The 17622-nt window shown below is 45.6% G+C and overlaps 1 protein-coding gene across 1 annotated transcript; it reads right to left on the reverse strand.

Moving 5' to 3' along the window:
- Window positions 1–415: 415 nt before the first annotated feature.
- On the reverse strand, window positions 416–17620 carry CCT7 (chaperonin containing TCP1 subunit 7). The gene is made up of 12 exons (XM_061431916.1): window positions 17532–17620; window positions 11827–11980; window positions 11091–11197; window positions 9671–9796; window positions 8862–8914; window positions 8334–8505; window positions 4809–4973; window positions 3909–4097; window positions 3085–3182; window positions 2394–2526; window positions 1701–1907; window positions 416–772 (listed from the first exon to the last, which is right to left on the reverse strand). The coding sequence occupies exons 1-12, from the start codon at window positions 17535–17537 to the stop codon at window positions 551–553; spliced, it is 1632 nt and encodes a 543-aa protein (XP_061287900.1). The 5' UTR covers window positions 17538–17620; the 3' UTR covers window positions 416–550.
- Between the last annotated feature and the right edge of the window lie 2 nt (window positions 17621–17622).

Consider the following 17622-nt stretch of genomic DNA (forward strand, 5'->3'; position numbering starts at 1 on the left):
AGACTTTAGAAACATTGCTTCAAGACTCCTCAACCTCAAGATCTTAAATAAGAGAGATTAAGGGACCGAGTCAAAAGAATATGGAAGTAAAAGGGGTAAACAAGATATAATGTAATGCATTTAACAGAAACCCAGAGAAACCCTAGGAGCAGTGCTGGGCAAGGTCAGGGCCAAATAAGATGACATCAGAAAAAAAGGAAAAAAAAAAAAAGGAAGCAACTCCGTATCTTCCAGCTGCTTCTAAGACTGAGAAAGCAGCTAAAGCAAAACTTCCAGACAGGAGCCACTTAAGTGGAGCGCCTCCCCTGGCCGAGTTCTCTTTTCTACCTGCTGGGTGAGTACACATAAAGCTACAATTCTGAGCCACAGTCATTTATGAGTAAAATTCCTGCACCCAAATAATGTGCAAAATGGATTCTAGGTTTTTTAAGTTTTATTTAAATAACCTCCAGTGAGAACACAGTGGGCCAAATACTACCCCTTCCTTGTAATATCTGACCAAGACAGAGTAAGCACAGCCTGCCGGGCACTCGTGTGAGGGCTGGGAACCTCAGTGAAGGCGGCCGCGACCTCGGCCCCGGCCAGCGGCTGGGGAAGCATCCACTGTTGAGCGAGGGTTCTTGATGGTCTCATCGACAGACACGATGAGGCACGCGGCCTCGGAGGCGGCAGTCAGGGCGTTGATCCGCACCATCGCTGGCTCCCACACAAAGGCCTCAAAGTTGTCAGCAATGTCCTCAGTGTTGATGTCCACCCCGTACCACATGCCCCCCTGAAAAAGCAGAACAGAGGGAAAATGATACGGAACTGCTCTCAAATTTCTTCCTGCACATCCTCTGAATGACTGAGATTGAGGCATCCTCAGGCTCTCTGAACCCGCTGGCATCTCCCTAAGGAAGATGGCATTCCAATGGGAGCCTGGAAGCCTCTTCCCGTCCCTGCCCTCCACCACCCCTCCAAACCTGAGAAGTGCTACCCAGGGCCTCTCCCAGGCAAGCTGCTGGGTTTTAGGAAGGCCCCATTCTAACCCTCAGGTCATCTGAGGACTGTATGTCAAACCACGCTTCTCAAGAGGATGACTTTCCAACCCTTGATCTCATTTTATCATCACACCGCTTCCAGTAGCCCCCATTTTACAGATAAGGAAACGGACACACAAGAGAAAGTAGCTTGCTTCAAGTTCTGACACAAGTCGGAAGCAAGGCCACTCACTGAGTACTGTCGTCATCATATTGAGCATTTAACAAATGGCATTTAGCAAACATCTCTAAATGAGTATTGGCTCAACAGCAGATGAACAAATTAAATTCTCAAGAGATGCGTGCTCTACATGGAGGTAGTACAGCCATGGCTGGACTGCTGTCAGCAGGGCCCAGAAGTGCTGGAGGAACCCACGAGGAACCCCATACACACAGTGGTCGTACACGCTTCAGGGAGGAGGCTACCGTGCTTCTTCATTCCCTCAGTGCACCAAAAGGAGTGACCAGACTCTTGAAAGCAGCACTGAAGAAACCCTGGAACAACTAGTCCTGACACCATGGCTTTCCTTTTGACCTCAGAGGAGGCAGTCAGTTGGTACCGGGTTTGGGTCCAGCACCATCACCTGGGCTGAGCACACAGAGCCCGAGTAAGCACAGCACACTCAAAGAATCTAGCCCCATCCACCCAGTCCCTGGACTCAAAGGAAAGGAATAACCCACCTGGGCGTGCCGAGCCCGTAGCTTGTTGAGGATGTTTGTGGCATCAAAACCAGCATTGTCACAGAGCTGGCGTGGGATAATTTCCAAGGCCTTGGCATAGGCCCCAATCAGTAGCTGCTGTTTTCCTGGAATGGTTCTTGAGTAATCTCGAAGGTACTTAGAGAGCTCCATCTCGATGGCGCCACCACCAGCCACCACTGAATCATTCTGCAAAGACCAGACACACCTCTAAATTCAAGGAGCCCCCTGTCTAAACTCCAGCCATGGCCAAATTGGGCCACTCAGTCAACAGGCCCCCTAGACTAGAAGGAGGGCTGGCTCCTCACTCCCTCCCCCAGCCCAAGCCACAGGAAGCATGGACACGGACCACGCCTAGCACATCCCAACTGCAATCTGGTGAACCATATGGTTTCTGACCCTCTTCAAGGTCACCTACACCTTGAGGGCACTGGCACAATGCCTGGGATGACTGACTCCATCAGCTCCACAGGTGCTCACAAGAACAAGTCTTAGCTTTTAAGGCAGCATGACTTATTTTGAGAGACTGAGGATGTTTGATCTGAGACAATCAGGGCCCACATGCCCACTTGGAAGGACAGGTTATACAGGAAAGGGATCACCACACAAATCCAGGGTCGCATCAGCTCAAGAGGCAGAGTAGGCTGTGCAGGCTGGAAGCCCCCAGTCCAGTACCTTGATGGCCCTCCTGACAATCATGATGGCGTCGTGCAGGGACCGCTCTGTCTCCTCCATAAATTGCTCTGCACCACCACGGAGGATGATAGTGCATGTCTTGGCCTTAGGGCAGCCAGTGAAGAAATTGTACCTACACCCAGGATCAAATTGTATCTGTGAACTCATTTCTGCTGCCAACCCACAGTGTTCTGAAGTCACCAAGTCCTCCCAACACTCAACAGCTGCTCTTCTGTCCCTCACTAAAGTTCTCCAAGCCCACCCTTAAAAGCACGTTCTTGAGAAGGTCTAGGGCTGTACCACAGGGGTATAAAAGACAGTGGAGTCAGATTGTAGACCCGATTTGACCTTCTTTCTTCCTGAAACACTTTATATAACTTAACACTATTCACCCCAAGAGATTAAGACCTCAGAAGACAGTAGCACATGTTACTGTAGCCCGCCAGGCTCCTCTGTCCATGGGATTCTCCACGCAAGAATACTGGAGTGGGTTGCCATTTCTTCCTCCAGGGCATCCTCCCCACCCAAGGACCGAACTCACTTTTCTTCATTTCCTGCATTGGCAGGCAGGCTCTTTACCTCCAGCGCCACCTGGGAGGCCTGTTATATATACACCACGAACCAAAGATGGCAGAAGGCCACCAGGCAAGTCTCATGAGCTAAGCAAACAGAGCCCAGGCCTGCCACTCACCTCTCGCCTCCAATCTGAGTCTCTTCAAAGACCTGGCAGCGGCCCAGAACATCTGACGACAGCGCATTCACACTGGTCTGGATGGAGCCTCCACAAGCCTGAGGAACACAAGACAATCATCTAGCAGTGACAGATCACATGAGGTGGGAAGCAAGCATCCTGCCACCTCGTTTTATAGCCAATTCGCATGTTAGACTGCCATGGTGCCCCAGGTACACTAATGACCCACTCTCACCCTTGACCTCAAGGCCCCCTCTGGAAGAGGAGAAAACAAAACAGAATGAAGACACATGAAGGCAAACAAGCCCAGTTAAAAAGCTTTACCCAGTACCTTCTTCCCTAAACTAGGGTGCTCTGAACCCAGTGACTGAAGTCATGATCAGTGCTTTAAAACTTAAAGCACCTTGGCAAGATGCTTAAGGAGGGAGGAGGGACTTCCCTAGCAGTCCAGTGGTTAAGACGCCATGCTTCCAGTGCAAGGGTGCAGGTTCCATCCCTGGTCGGGGAACTAAGATTCCACAGGTGCAAGATGCGGCAAAAAAAAAAAGAGAGAGAGAGGAAACCTGGCCTGCAGCATCAAGACTGGAGCTTAGCCAGCTAATCATAGCACTACTGCTAGGCTCCCTCACAGATCAGCTTTCCTGACTTGTTTGGTTAGATTAACTCTTACATAGTAGTATGCACACTCTGGAACTGAAGTGTTTCATGGCAAAAAGAGTTGAGAAGACAAGCCCAGATTCACACACCACTCCAGTACACTAGGGTACGTGAAAACCCCTCTGGGGCCAGAAAGACCTAAAAGCAGCCCGTGAGAACCTGGTTACCATCATTGTCCTCTTCAGATCCTCCTCCGGCACTCGGCCAGCGCAGAACATGTCCCTGTCAGCAAAGTACTGGGTGGCCACATCCCCGATGGGGAGTTTAGATAAGACGACTTTGGCTCCAGAATGATGGATCTTCTCTAACTTGTCATAAAGAATGTTCCACTCAGCATCAACAATTGCCTGATAATCCTGAAGAGACCCAGAAAATATTAATTTATTAGGGAATTAACAGAGGGTAAACAGAAGAGACTCCCCTCAGTTCAAATAAACAAGGACCCTATAAGGTGACTTAGGAACCACCTAAAATTTTCAAACACAAAAGCAGAAAGTAATCTGAGCACTGGGAGCTACTCCAGAGCTGGTATTTGCTAAGGTGTGAGGCAGTTTGGCCAGCTAAGTTCTAGCTCCTCTGAGGCACTGCAGCCACGGAGTTCCCAATGACAAGCCCTTTCCTTCAAAGGCCATTCTGTGTTCGGGATGCATTTTCCAAGAACAGATGCTTACAGCTGGGTGACAGCCTTGCTGATACCAATGTTGGGAGCACACCGGTCCCAGCAGCATGGGACAGTCTAGAAGGGCAGAGCTCACGTCTGCCCAAATAAGAGGAATCAAAATACAGGGCTCATTTTATAGCTGAAAGGCTCCCGCAAGCCCCTTCTCCAGGGCCAAAGGATAATGTTTCAGCAGGTTTGCCCTATCCAAACCTCCTCAGGTCCAGGTCAGAGTAGAGTGAGAAGAGTGGGCCTAGCATTTAGACATCAATACTTAGGGGCATAGGAGGGGAAAGGAGCCCATAAGGTACCTGAGAAACAAAGCTAAGCCCAAGATGACCACGAAGGCCCAAGGCTTTGGCCCAGAATGCTGCCCAGTTTCATGCCGCTGCCAGCTGGGAGGTCCTACCTCAACTGTATGGACTCTGATTTCCGCATTATCTTTCTCAGCTTTCAGCTCGAGCTCAACATTTAAAAGGGCAATCATTGGATTATGGTACTTTTTGGGCTGCATTTCAAACCCAGCATAAGAGAAAGTCTTCTTGAATGCGACGCCAGCGACAAGCTGGGACTCCTGTTTAAAAAAATCAGACGGTTCAACAGTTCAGTACTGGCATGAAATAAAATCAAGTTAGTGGTGTGCTGGACTAATGCATGTCCATTTCTGTGAACCTGTAAGGGTTAATTATGTTTTTATTCCACTACTGTAACAAAGTTTTTCCATCATCCTAAATGCTAGGAAAAATATAAAAACATATTTTGTTTGTCCCTTCAGGATAAGGAAAACCACTTAGCTTGCAGAGACTAAGCATGGGAAAAGCCTGTCTGGGCTGTCCTTTAAGACTGACCCTCCAAAGCACACGTGCCAAGGGATGCACTGTCGTTCCAACTCGACACCTCCCAGTCTTCACTGCACATATGTATACACATCCCTCCCTACCCATACTGCACGTGAACGCACAAACACCTGTGTGCTGTAGCCTAGATGCTTCCTCTCTTCAGGAGATGACAACAAAAGGTCATAACAGTCAGAAATTTCCCGCAGTTCTCAAGTTATCATCGTGGCTTCTCTCATCTCAATCCCTCAAAATATGAACTACTACACCACTCATTCCAAAACAGAGCCTGCTGCATGGAAGATTTTACAGAAGGGCATGATAAAAGCACACGGCACTTGGGAGTGACTTTAACACTATGAGAAGGCAGGCTCAACCTGAGACCTCTTATTAAATGACCTGGTCATTTCCCACTCCATAAAGAAGGGTATATTCAGGAAGTGAAGTGAGACAAGAAAAAGACAAATAGCATATGATATAATTTACATGTAGAATCTAAAATACAACACAAATGAACCTATCTATGAAACAGAAACACTCACAAAGTGAACAGACTTGTGGTTGCCATGGGGGTTGGGGGTTGGAGGAGAAGTGGGTTAGGAGTTTGGGGTTGCCATGCAAACTATTACACAGAATGGGTAAACAAAGTCCTACTATTCAATATTCAGTGATAAATCATAATTGAAAGGAGTATGAAAAAGAAGCACAAGCTGGAATCAAGATTGCCGGGAGAAATATCAATAACCTCAGATATGCAGATGACACCACCCTTATGGCAGAAAGTGAAGAGGAACTCAAAAGCCTCTTGATGAAAGTGAAAGAGGAGAGGGAAAAAGTTGGCTTAAAGCTCAACATTCAGAAAACGAAGATCATGGCATCCGGTCCCATCACTTCATGGGAAATAGATGGGGAAACAGTGGAAACAGTGTCAGACTTTATTTTTTGGGCTCCAAAATCACTACAGATGGTGACTGCAGTCATGAAATTAAAAGACGCTTACTCCTTGGAAGGAAAATTATGACCAACCTAGATAGCATATTCAAAAGCAGAGACGTTATTTTGCCAAAAAGGTCCGTCTAGTCAAGGCTATGGTTTTTCCAGTGGTCATGTATGGATGTGAGAGTTGGACTGTGAGGAAGGCTGAGCGCCGAAGAATTGATGCTTTTGAACTGTGGTGTTGGAGAAGACTCTTGGGAGTCCCTTGGACTGCAAGGAGATCCAACCAGTCCATTCTGAAGGAGATCAGCCCTGGGATTTCTTTGGAAGGAATGATGCTAAAGCTGAAACTCCAGTACTTTGGCCACCTCGTGAGAAGAGTTGACTCATTGGAAAAGACTCTGATGCTGGGAGGGATTGGGGCAGGAGGAGAAGGGGACGACAGAGGATGAGATGGCTGGATGGCATCACTGACTTGATGGACGTGAGTCTGAGTGAACTCTGGGACTTGGTGATGGACAGGGAGGCCTGGTGTGCTGCGATTCACAGGGTCGCAACGAGTCGGACACGACTGAGCAACTGATCTGATCTGATCTAATGAAAAAGAATTAGGTATGTGTTAACAATCACTCTACTGAACAGGAGAAATTAACAGAACATTGTAAATCAACTATATGTCAACAAAATAACAATTTTAAAAACTGTATTCCGTTCAATGACCTATGTGTTTTCTCGTAGTACTAATCTACAGTTTTAGTCTACAATACATAATACCGTAGCCTATCAGGGAACAGATTCCTACATCATTCAAATCCATAGCCTCCTAAAGGGGGTGATGCCTGAGCTGAATCTAGATGGATGCACTGAAATTAGTCAAACAGAAAACGAAAGAGATGTCCCCAACAGGCAGAGGCAGTGTGGTGCAGTCAGGGGATGAAAAGCCATTAGCAGTTGCTGGAATACAAAATAAAGAGGGTAGGGGGGGAAAAAAGAGGGCAGGGACACGTTTAGGAGAATCTTAAAGGCTCTGCTAAGGCCTGACTCTTATCCTGTGGGCCTGCAGAACCCCAAGTGGCTTCACACACAGAGTGTAAATTGAGGAACCTCACCCTGCAGCAAAAAATAGAACAAACTTAGGGGATGCAAGATTGGAGGAAGGGTGAGTTACCAGGACAGAGGTCTGGTAAAAGAGACAGACTGAACGTACGTGTGGCTTGCAGCCCCTGGCTTTCTCACAGTTAAAGTTACAGTTCTGATCCCTAGTTTAGTGAATGCCAATTTAATCTCAAGGGTTTCTGAACAGAAGATGGAACACTGAGATCAAAGCAGCGTGTAAAGACAATGTCAGCAAGTCATGACGTAGAGAATGGGCTGAAACACAACCATCTGGGGGCCAAAGGCATGGGAATGGCTCAGATGACTTTCAGGTTCTTTACAGCTTTGTTATATACAGGGAATCTCATCCCCCTCTCATGTGCCACGACAGGAAGAGGAGGAGATGAACAGAATGAAAACGCAATTGTGTTGTGCAAATACAGTAGACACTAGTCACTATTTTAATTTAAATAAGTGAAAAAATATGTTGTTAAATAAACAAAAGTTGCAGGACACTATGTACTACAAGTGAGCATTCGTTTCAGAAAACAATATTTACATTTATACTTATCGACGCACAGTCTGGAAGAACACACACAGTTAATAGTGGTTTCTGGGGCAGGAGTGGTATAGGAGACATTTCTGTTTTCCTTTAGGACTTTCTATACAGTTTGACTTCCGTATTATCTGTTCAAGATAAATGAATAAAAGAAGGGACAGCCTGCCTGAACCGCTTGGAGAAGAATGGACTGCAAAGTACTTATATTTATTGAGAGGGTTTTAGATAATTTATCAGAGCTAGCCCTGTCCCCTCCGACATTAACACTGAGATTCTGAAAATCAGCCAGTTCATCCTTCGATTCTGCTGACAAGTAATACAAGTCTGTGGAGGTTATAAAATGCACCTACAGGAGACACTTATAGCCACAGTATGAGGAACACAGCTGGCTTCCCGCCCAAGTGCTCTCTCTCTCTATTCCTCTAATGTGTGCTGTCCGCCTACACCAAGCTGCCTACAGGGTCGATGTGAAAGCAAGAGCCTCCCAGGGAGGCCTCGGCAGGCTCACCTCTAGGGCTCCACCTTGCACCTTCTTGATTCCAATCATTTTAAGCTGCAGCAAATCATCAAGCATCATCACCGCGTCCACCACCATCTTAGCGAAGAAGGCTTTCTGCTGGGAGATCAGCTTGGAGCTCAGAGCAGTCATGGCACATTTCTCAAGCAGCTTCCTCTGCTCCCTGGGACACAAGGGTGGGACCTGCATCAGGCCTCGAAAGCCCCTCTTATGGTACTCTATTGCAACGTGGAGATGGTTTCTATCCTAGCCTTTAAATTCAGCCCTCAACACTTTGTCTTCTGAATCTTTAGGGAAGATTACCAGTGACAGATGGTGATTGCACTCAAAGACCTCATGACTGACAGCTCTTCAACTACAGTCTACAGCCTCTCTTGTACTACATGGACTGACTGGGGCACAGCAAGGGGTTTAGCAAGGGCCAAACAGCCCCAGTCCATGCAGGGTATTCCAGCACGCTTCTGCATCCAATCTGGCCATGGGAAGTCAAGGTTCTGACAAAGTTCACTGCAAACTTACACTTTATCTTCCTTCTTCACAGTCACTGCGATCTCCTTGATCTTGTTAACTGCCTGCCAAGAACAGAAACGGGGTGAGTCTCTCATGTTAAAAACAAACTGGAGAAGTGGGTCCCAATCTCTCCTGCTAGTTCCTAATGTGTTTACTCCCAAATCTTAAGTACTTCGACAGCTGAAATAACATTTCTAAGTCTTAAAGCTGCCCAGAAAAACATAAATCTCTAGTTTAGAAAAATGCCCTAAGTTAGAAACGTAGAGCAGGCACAGAACAGCACTGGTGACAACTTGTACTACTTTATATACTAACTATGTCATGTAATACATGATACACATATTTGTATGTTAAACATCGTATCTTTTCAAAGCCATCTTTTTCAAAAGATATCCTTTCATACATACTTCTCACATATGATTTCATTTTAATGTCACCACCCCAAAACAGAGACAGTAAAGAAAGTAAGGTGAGGAGGAACTGACTTACCCCAAGTTAAAGAATGAAAGTCAAAGGTCAATAAAAGCAAGGTCTCAAGATGTGCTATGAAGTACTTGATAAAAACAAAACAGCTCTCACTTACTGACAGCCTGTGGTATGTCTACATCATAGTCTGTGAGGAAACTGGAAGCTTAAACAGACTAAGTAATATACCTAGTCAATAGCTATTGAATGGTAGAACTGAGATTTCTATGGAGTAGAATTCAGAAAATATTCAAGGAATGTTGTCCCCAGACCCTCCACAACCCAATACAGACCATATCCCAAGAGAAACAAAAAGGTGCCCAAGCGGCCCAGCTTCACTAGCATTCCCATACCAACTGTGTGGCAGTGCGGAAGGCGCGGATGATGATCTGTGGGTGCAAACCTTCCTCCACGTAGGGTTTCACCTGTTTCAGAAATTCTGCAGCCAGCAGGGTCACTGAGGTGGTGCCGTCACCGACCTGGAACAGGATGACAGGAAACTCACATCCACTCACGTTCAGGAATAAAACTCCCAAACTCTGTTTTCTAGGCAATCTATCCATTTAAACTGGGGTGTTGCTGGGTAGATATTCATCCCATCAAATGCTCCTGGGCCACAAAATTAATTCCGCAGCCAGGCCCATTCTCCAAAGAGGGCTGATCTGGACAAATTTTCCCAGAATATGAAATCATAACCAAGAACTTATTTACTATGGACAAGGTACTATGATCAGTAACACAATATACATGCTTATAATATAATGCTAATATGTCTGATGCTGGGAGGGATTGGGGGCAGGAGAAGAAGGGGACGACAGAGGATGAGATGGCTGGATGGCGTCACCGACTCGATGGACATGAGTTTGGGTGAACTCCGGGAGTTGGTGATGGACAGGGAGGCCTGGCGTGCTGCGATTCATGGGGTCGCAAAGAGTCGGACACGACTGAGTGACTGAACTGAACTGAATATGTCACAAATAACAAATAATGGTAGCAAAAGGTATGAGATAAATGGGAACAAATTCTACAGGAGTTCACAAAACAAACCTCTAAGGATCAAAGTCGTCTGTATTTTAAACACTATTTGGAATAAGCAGATTATGAGCTTGTTTTTCTTAATGGCAATTTTCTACAATGGGATCTAAACTTTATTTTTAATAAAGGAGAAAAAGAATATGAGCTTTTTTCCCCTCTGCTTCCCCTTTTGAGAAAAAAAGAGTTTTTTAGAAAACTGGTTAACCTCTGATATAGAAGAAATTTACTTTTAACTCACTTATGTTTCTGCGGAATGTAAGAGATTTTAGGGAGAAAAAAAGTTACTGTGGCAAAGGGTTTAAGCTGCCAAATTCCTAGACAGAAAGGTATTCCTTTGTTGAAAATTGCCATACTGTTTTCCAGGCTACAGGGTCCTAATAGACCTTTTAATATAACTTTGGGAGGTTATCTGTAACACTCTGAAATGCAAACTTGTCTCTCTCAGTAAGACTCCAGTGTTAGAAATGATTTTTAAAAAGGCAAAGACAAGTAAATTATTTACTGAGCAACTCATATGAATGACAGCCCACAGGCCTGGTTCTGAGACCTGAGCCACAACACAGTGAAACAGAAGGAATTTTAAAGGGCTATTAATTCCATCTACATAGTTTTACAAACCTGTATTTGTGAAATTATGGTTTTAGATATAAAATCAAAATGCTTAAAGAAAGAAGAGCAAAGGAACAAACAGGTATGTGTTTCAATCTCCACTGAAACACACAGACTTGATATTCCTACCTCAGCATCTTGGGATTTTGCAATGTCCACTAAAGTCTTCGCTGCAGGATGGACAACATCAAGGAGTTTCAGAATTGTGGCCCCATCATTAGAAATTGTTGCTTTGCCTTTAAAGGGACAAACACAAAGTAAAAATGTAAAGATCTTTCCTTAAATTCTGACTTCTAGTGGACTTGGAGCCCATATACACTTTACTGGGACAGGACAGAGGGTCTTGTGGTGGAAATGAACTGATCTTTTTATGGATTTAGCTCTGGGCACAAAGGGCCACCTAAAACCACACATTTCCAAAAACCATGAGCTCTTCATTTTTCCTAATAGCAAACCTCTACTGGATGCAGAAAACATTTTAAAAAATAAGAATGGATAATCATTTAGATATTCTTAACAGTGGATGCCCTCGTATTTCACTTGTAAATTAATACATAAAGCATAATGTGGAATTTGTCTCAGCAACATGATACAACAGGAGTGACTACAGGCAACTTCAGAAGGTTCTATTTCATGTTTTTAGGCCAAATCTCTCTACAAGGCAAGATTCCTGAACCTGGCTTCTCCCATATATTCCCAAGAGGCTCAGCATTCACGACAGTGTATGAAAAGAAGTAGCTTCAGAGAGAGCAATCCTTCAGCGATCTTAAAAGCAGAGGGATTTCCGTTGCCAAGCTCTGCTGGCCCCAAACACTTTAGAGGAGCCTCCTCTTCTGCACATTGGTCTGAGAAACTCTGCACTTACCTCGGCCATCCACAATGAGCTTGTCCATACCACGGGGGCCCAGGGTAGTTCTGACAGCCTCAGCAATCACCTGGCAGGCACTGATGTTACTTACAAGCTGGGGGATGCCTTGGGAGCTATCAGTCCCCTCTTTCAACAGGATAACTGGTGTGGGCTAGAGAAGAAAGAGCAATTCACTTAAAAAAAAAAAAAAAATCTGGAGGCCCCTTTAAAGCACATTCCCCCAATGTCCATCCACTACATCTATTCCTTAAATAGCCTCTACCCCCAGAGACAGCATGCTCTGTAGGTATACCAGAAAATGGTTTGAGAAGCACTGATTTAGTCAAAAAGAACAAATCAAATAATGTATTCTTCAGTGCCCAGTTGAAAAAGCATACCCCTTTCAGCTTCTGACCCTGTTTCCCGGGTTGAGGAGTTAGGCCGCCACACAGGAGGAAGCGGGCCGTACTTAGTGCTCACTCCAGCAAACACCCGTTCAACCGCCTGAGAGCTTAACCGCAGAGAAGGAGATGGGCACTGATGCAGAATGAGATGCCAAGAGCTTCAGATGTTGTCCCAGAGATGCCCAGGCAGGTGGTTTTACCAATGATGGTAGCTGGAGTGTAGGGAAATGGCTAGGCAGACAAACAAATGGCACGTTTGTCCTGCCTCACAAAATGACAACTCTAATTTGTACAGCAGTGTTTCCATCTCTCATGCTGGTTCCATAAAGCTTTCTTGTGACTAATCTCCAATCAGATACCCTAAACAAGTTTTTCTCTATTTTGCATTGGTCTCAGAACAGTCACTATTCTCTTATGACTGATTTATGTATATTAAACAGATAAGTGTAAACACTGTTTCAAAACTTTTCTTATGTTAGTTATGTGTGTGCAATTAGGCTATGTTGTTATTTAGTCCCAAAGTTGTATCTGATCCTCTGCAACCCTATGCTTTGAAACTTATTTCTTACTGTGAATTGCAAACGTAAAGTTTGACAGTCACTGCCCATGTCCACCCCTGGGGATATTTCAAGTGTTTGAGTGGAGAAGACATAGAAAAGCATCAGGCTGTCTCAGTCCAACAAAAAGAGCCAAGAATTCACAAACTAGAAACTCAAACAACCCATGAGGCTGACTCCACATTAACTGAACAATTTCTTTAAAAATTTGACTTCTTTGGCCCGTGTAGCTGGAAGGTAGTGAGAAAGCAAAAGACTGGAATGAGGTTGAAGAAGCAGACAGGAATCGAATCACTACTCATTTGCAGACTACGGTAAGGAGTTTATAGATTTTATTCCTACAAAGAAGGGATGCCCTGGAAAAGCTTTTAGCAGAGTAATGGCATAGTCTAATTTACACTGGGGTAAAACAACAACAACAAAAAATAACTATAAGAGGCAAGATATAATGAGCAACTGCATAAAAACAGGCTAGAAAGATGCACAACAAACTCAAATAAGTAAGAGTGGTAAAGAAAAATTTGAAACTTGGGTATTTTATTTTGTTTCAACTTTTCCTAACAAACATATCATACATTATTTAATGGCTTCTCTGTACTCTCAGAATTCCTTCGGGTCCCTTGCAAGGAAAAATGGGTTCCCCAAAGGCCCTTTCTCCCAGTCCTGCTAAATCATTCCTCAGGGCAGCTTCAAGTCATCTCTGGTCCAACCCTGCCCCAACAGAGATTTACATTATCAATCAAAAACCAACTTGAGTCTTAATCCCTTGCTAGTCCCTTCAACAGAGTCATTCACCCCACCAAGTCTAACTTATCCAATGCTTTTATAAACTTTTTCTCATCTCTAACTCCAAATTATACACCACCTGCAAGAGCCACACTGCCATATTCTACCGAAACCGCTTTCTTCCCACTAGGCCAGCAATTCCTCAGAGCTGCCATTCCTCTCAACAGTAGTTAACACGGGCACTGGGAACAGGGGATCCCAGAACTCTGCTCCTTCTCAAGCATAATGTTTATATTGCCATCCATCTTAAAATACAAGCTTCATAAAGGTAAGGACTACACTAATTTCAATGTGTAGAGTGCCTAGATTTGGCCACATACAAAGCAATATACAGAAGCTTTTGGTGCTGAAAATTCCAATTACATTATCAGTTGAACCTTGAACAGCATGGTTTGAACTGTGTAGGTCCACTTATGCCTGAGTTTTTTTTCAGCAGTAAATACTACAGTACACCACCACATGAGGTTGGTTGAATCCTCAGATACAAAGAAATCAAGATATGGGGGCTGACTAAATCATATGCAAACTTTTGACTTAGCAGAATCTGGGCCCCTAACTTCGGGAGTTATTCAAGGGCCAAATACACTTGAAAGTGCTGTATACACATCATGAAGTACGGTGGCAACCAGTCCTTATTTTTGGAAAAGCATCAGCAGTACGGTGACACTAAATTCACTGAGACTTCCTAAGTACAAGCAGGAAGGGCTTGGAAGCCGCTGCCCACGTTGTCCCAAGTTCTATGCTGTATAGGCCCTACAGAAATGGCAGGCTGGGTACAGAGATCCTGTGGGGAGGAAAAGGCAGCAGGACTGGACTGAGCCAAGCTAGGTCTACCAGGACGGTGCCTCTCTGTCAGTCCTCCAAGGGCAAGCCCAGCTCGTGTCCTTGTTACTTTCCAACCTCGTTTTTACTCAAGTGAAGAAACAACAGCAGGATCCAATAATCTGCCAAGGGTATCTACCATGAAAGGCTTGCTAATTTCAGCTTAATGATCTTCCTTTTCCTTAATAACTTTTAATAAGCATTATTTAGCCTGATGCTCTATATAACCACAGGTGTTCATACGCTAAGGCATGCAGTGCTGAACACAAAGGCAAGGACATACCAATACCTTCTGTGTGGCTGTACCGAAGTCACAGGACTGAGCTTTTTGAGGAACCCTCCTACCTCTTTTTCAATCACAATTGGCTTCCAGAGTGTCAGGTACCAACTCAACACCAGGTACCAAACAATAACAGCAAGAGTTCTTGGTGACTTAAGTTTCATACTCAAAAAGGAGAGCTATAAAAAGTCAAAAATCAAGGAAACAGACCAGGGGTCAGTTCAGGAAAAAGCTGAGGTGGTGGGCTGGGGCCTCTTGGTGAAGGGTTTTATCGCAAGTCAGAAGAACTTTGGGGGCCGGAAATATAATACCACACTCGAAGTCATACGTCCATTAAGTGGCACAGTTAATTACAAACATAGGCATTCGGTGTGGCTCCAGAGCCCCTACTCTCAAGTGCTCTACTATGCTGCCACTGCATGAGATGAAGATGACTTCAGGGAATAGGTACCATTGAAGACCGACTGAAAAAGGCAGTACTGGGTGTATGAAAGGGAGAGGGTACACAGAGTAACGCCAGGTTCCTACTGTCTCGGGCACAAGCAGCATTCTCAGGGCATTTGGTAGACTGCACACCTGACAGCTGTCAGTCTGACATATGACTAGGTCAGGCAGAAGTTGAGGAAGCAGGAGAAGAACAGAGAACTGAGCTGGACTGATAAAAATGGACAAGCAACCTGCCAAGTGCACAGGAACCACAGGTCAGGGTTTTACCTCAAACACTTAAGAGCTGGCCCTGTTCAACAGCAACTCGGGGGACATCACCGAGGTTGTTTGGGACCCATGGAAGGTACCTGTAGAGTTGGAGAAAGGGATGCCACAGAAGGGGGTAGGGGAGGGCTACAGACAGCCTCCAGGATTCACCTGCTTCCCTAAAGAAATTGAGACCCAGAATTAGGTGGCCAACTAGAAAAGCCATCTAATGTCACATCTGGAAGGGCAGACAGGGTCAGAGGCTGGGTCTTCTCACCTCTAATGCATCATCCCCACTGCCCTGCCCATTCTCCTAGTTGAGAAGTTGCACCTCAGAAGCTGTACTAGGGGCCTAGTACATTCAGTAGGTACTAAAAGTTCAAACTACCACCCAGCAGTGCTTATTTCACATCCTAGCAAGGTAATAATGCTCAAAATCCTTCAAGCTAGGCTTCAACAGTATGTGAACCAAGAACTTCCAAATGTACAAGTTGGATTTTGAAAAGGCAGAGGAACTAGAGATCAAATTGCCAACATCTGCTCGATCACAGAACAAGCAAGGGAATTCCAGAAAAACATCTATTTCTGATTCATTGACTACGCTAAAGACTTTGACTGTGTGGATCACAACAAACTGTGGAAAAACGTTAAAGAGATAAGTACACTAGACCACCTTAACTGCCTCCTGAGAAACCTGTATGAGGTCAAGAAGCAACAGTTAGAATCAGACACGGAACAATGGACTAATTCAAACTGGGAAAGGAGTATGTCACGGCTGTATACTGTCACCGTGCTTATTTAACTTATACGCAGAGTACATCGTGCAAAATGCCTGGCTGAAGCTCAAGCTGGAATCAAGATTGCTGGGAGAAATAGCAATAACCTCAGCCATGCGATGACACCACCCTAATGGCAGAAAGCAACTAAAAAGCCTCTTGATGAAGGTGAAAAAGGAGAGTGAAAAAGCTGGCTTAAAACTTAACATTCAAAATACAAAGATCATGGCATCCAGTCCCATCACTTTATGGCAAACAGATGGGGAAAAAATGGAAACAGTGACAGATTTTATTCACTTGGGCTCCAAAATCACTGCGGATAGTAGCTGCAGCCATGAAATTAAAAGACCCTTGTTCCTTGGAAGAAAAGCTATGACAAACCTAGACAGCATATTAAAAAGCAGAGACATCACTTTGTCGACAATGGTCTGTATAGTCAAAGCTAAGGTTTTTCCAGTAATCATGTACAGATCTGAGAGCTGGACCACAAAGGCGGCTGAGTGCTGGAGAAGACTCTTGAGAGTCCCTTGGACTGCAAGATCAAACTAGTCAATCCTAAAGGAAATCAGTCCTAAATATTCACTGGAAGGACTGATGCTGGAGCTGAAGCTCCAATATTTTGGCCATCTGATACGATGAACTGACTCAGTGGATAAAACCGTGATGCTGGGAAAGATTGAGGGCAGGAGAAGGGGACGACAAAGGATGAGATGGTTGGATGGCATCACCGACTCGGTGGACATGAGTTTGAGCAAGTCCGGGAGTTGGTGATGGACAGGGAAGCCTGGCGTGCTGCAGTCCATGGGGTCGCAGAGAGTCAGACAGGACTGAGCGACTGAACAACAAAATGCGTTTACTTAATGAATGAAGGAATGATGAGCGGAGTAATCTGTTTTCAATTATGCAGCAGCAAGGTGGCAGGGAGCGGGGCAATGAGAGACCACAGCTCTCCTTGGGCTCCGTCCCCATGCTGCCTCTGCCGTTTATAGGAAGCACCCTCCTTCACATCCGCATTTTTCAAGACAGCCAGAGCTTCCAAGTCTGGCCCTGGACCGCGTATGCACGCTCAACCCGCAGTCATTTGACCCAGGTCAAGATTATGGGGGGCTCGGAAAACCGGGTGATCGACGCAGGTTCAAGGCCCCGAAGCACCCTGGGACTTGTAGTCCCCAGCCGGCCCGACCGGAGCCTCCTCTTGACCCCCACAAAACCCTTGCTGAGGGCAGCTGCTCCGGGCCCGGGCCCACCAGGCGGTAGCGGGCCGGGGTCCTTCACAGACAGAGGGTCGGAGCGAGAACCGAGTCAATAAGCAGGAGAAGGTTCTACGAGACTAGTCTAGGCCAGGCGGCGCCAGCTACCGACCAGATGGCAGCGGATGGAGCCGGATGACTGAGATGCGACTCACCATCATCTTGTAAGCTTATCCAGTGGCCGGCTACTCCTCTTCTCCGCGCCCGGGACGCCCAGCAACCCCACAATGCTCCGCGGCAGAGAAA

This window comes from Bos javanicus, chromosome 11, assembly GCF_032452875.1.
Source record: "Bos javanicus breed banteng chromosome 11, ARS-OSU_banteng_1.0, whole genome shotgun sequence".
Lineage (NCBI taxonomy): Eukaryota > Metazoa > Chordata > Mammalia > Artiodactyla > Bovidae > Bos > Bos javanicus.

Excerpts from the sequence above, each read along its gene's own strand:
- CCT7 (XM_061431916.1), bottom strand. Across the intron at positions 4,098-4,808 it reads TCAGAGTCCATACAGTTGAG|GATTATCAGGCAATTGTTGA; the intron begins GTAGGACCTCCC and ends GGGTCTCTTCAG. Across the intron at positions 1,908-2,393 it reads TTGTCAGGAGGGCCATCAAG|AATGATTCAGTGGTGGCTGG; the intron begins GTACTGGACTGG and ends TGGTCTTTGCAG.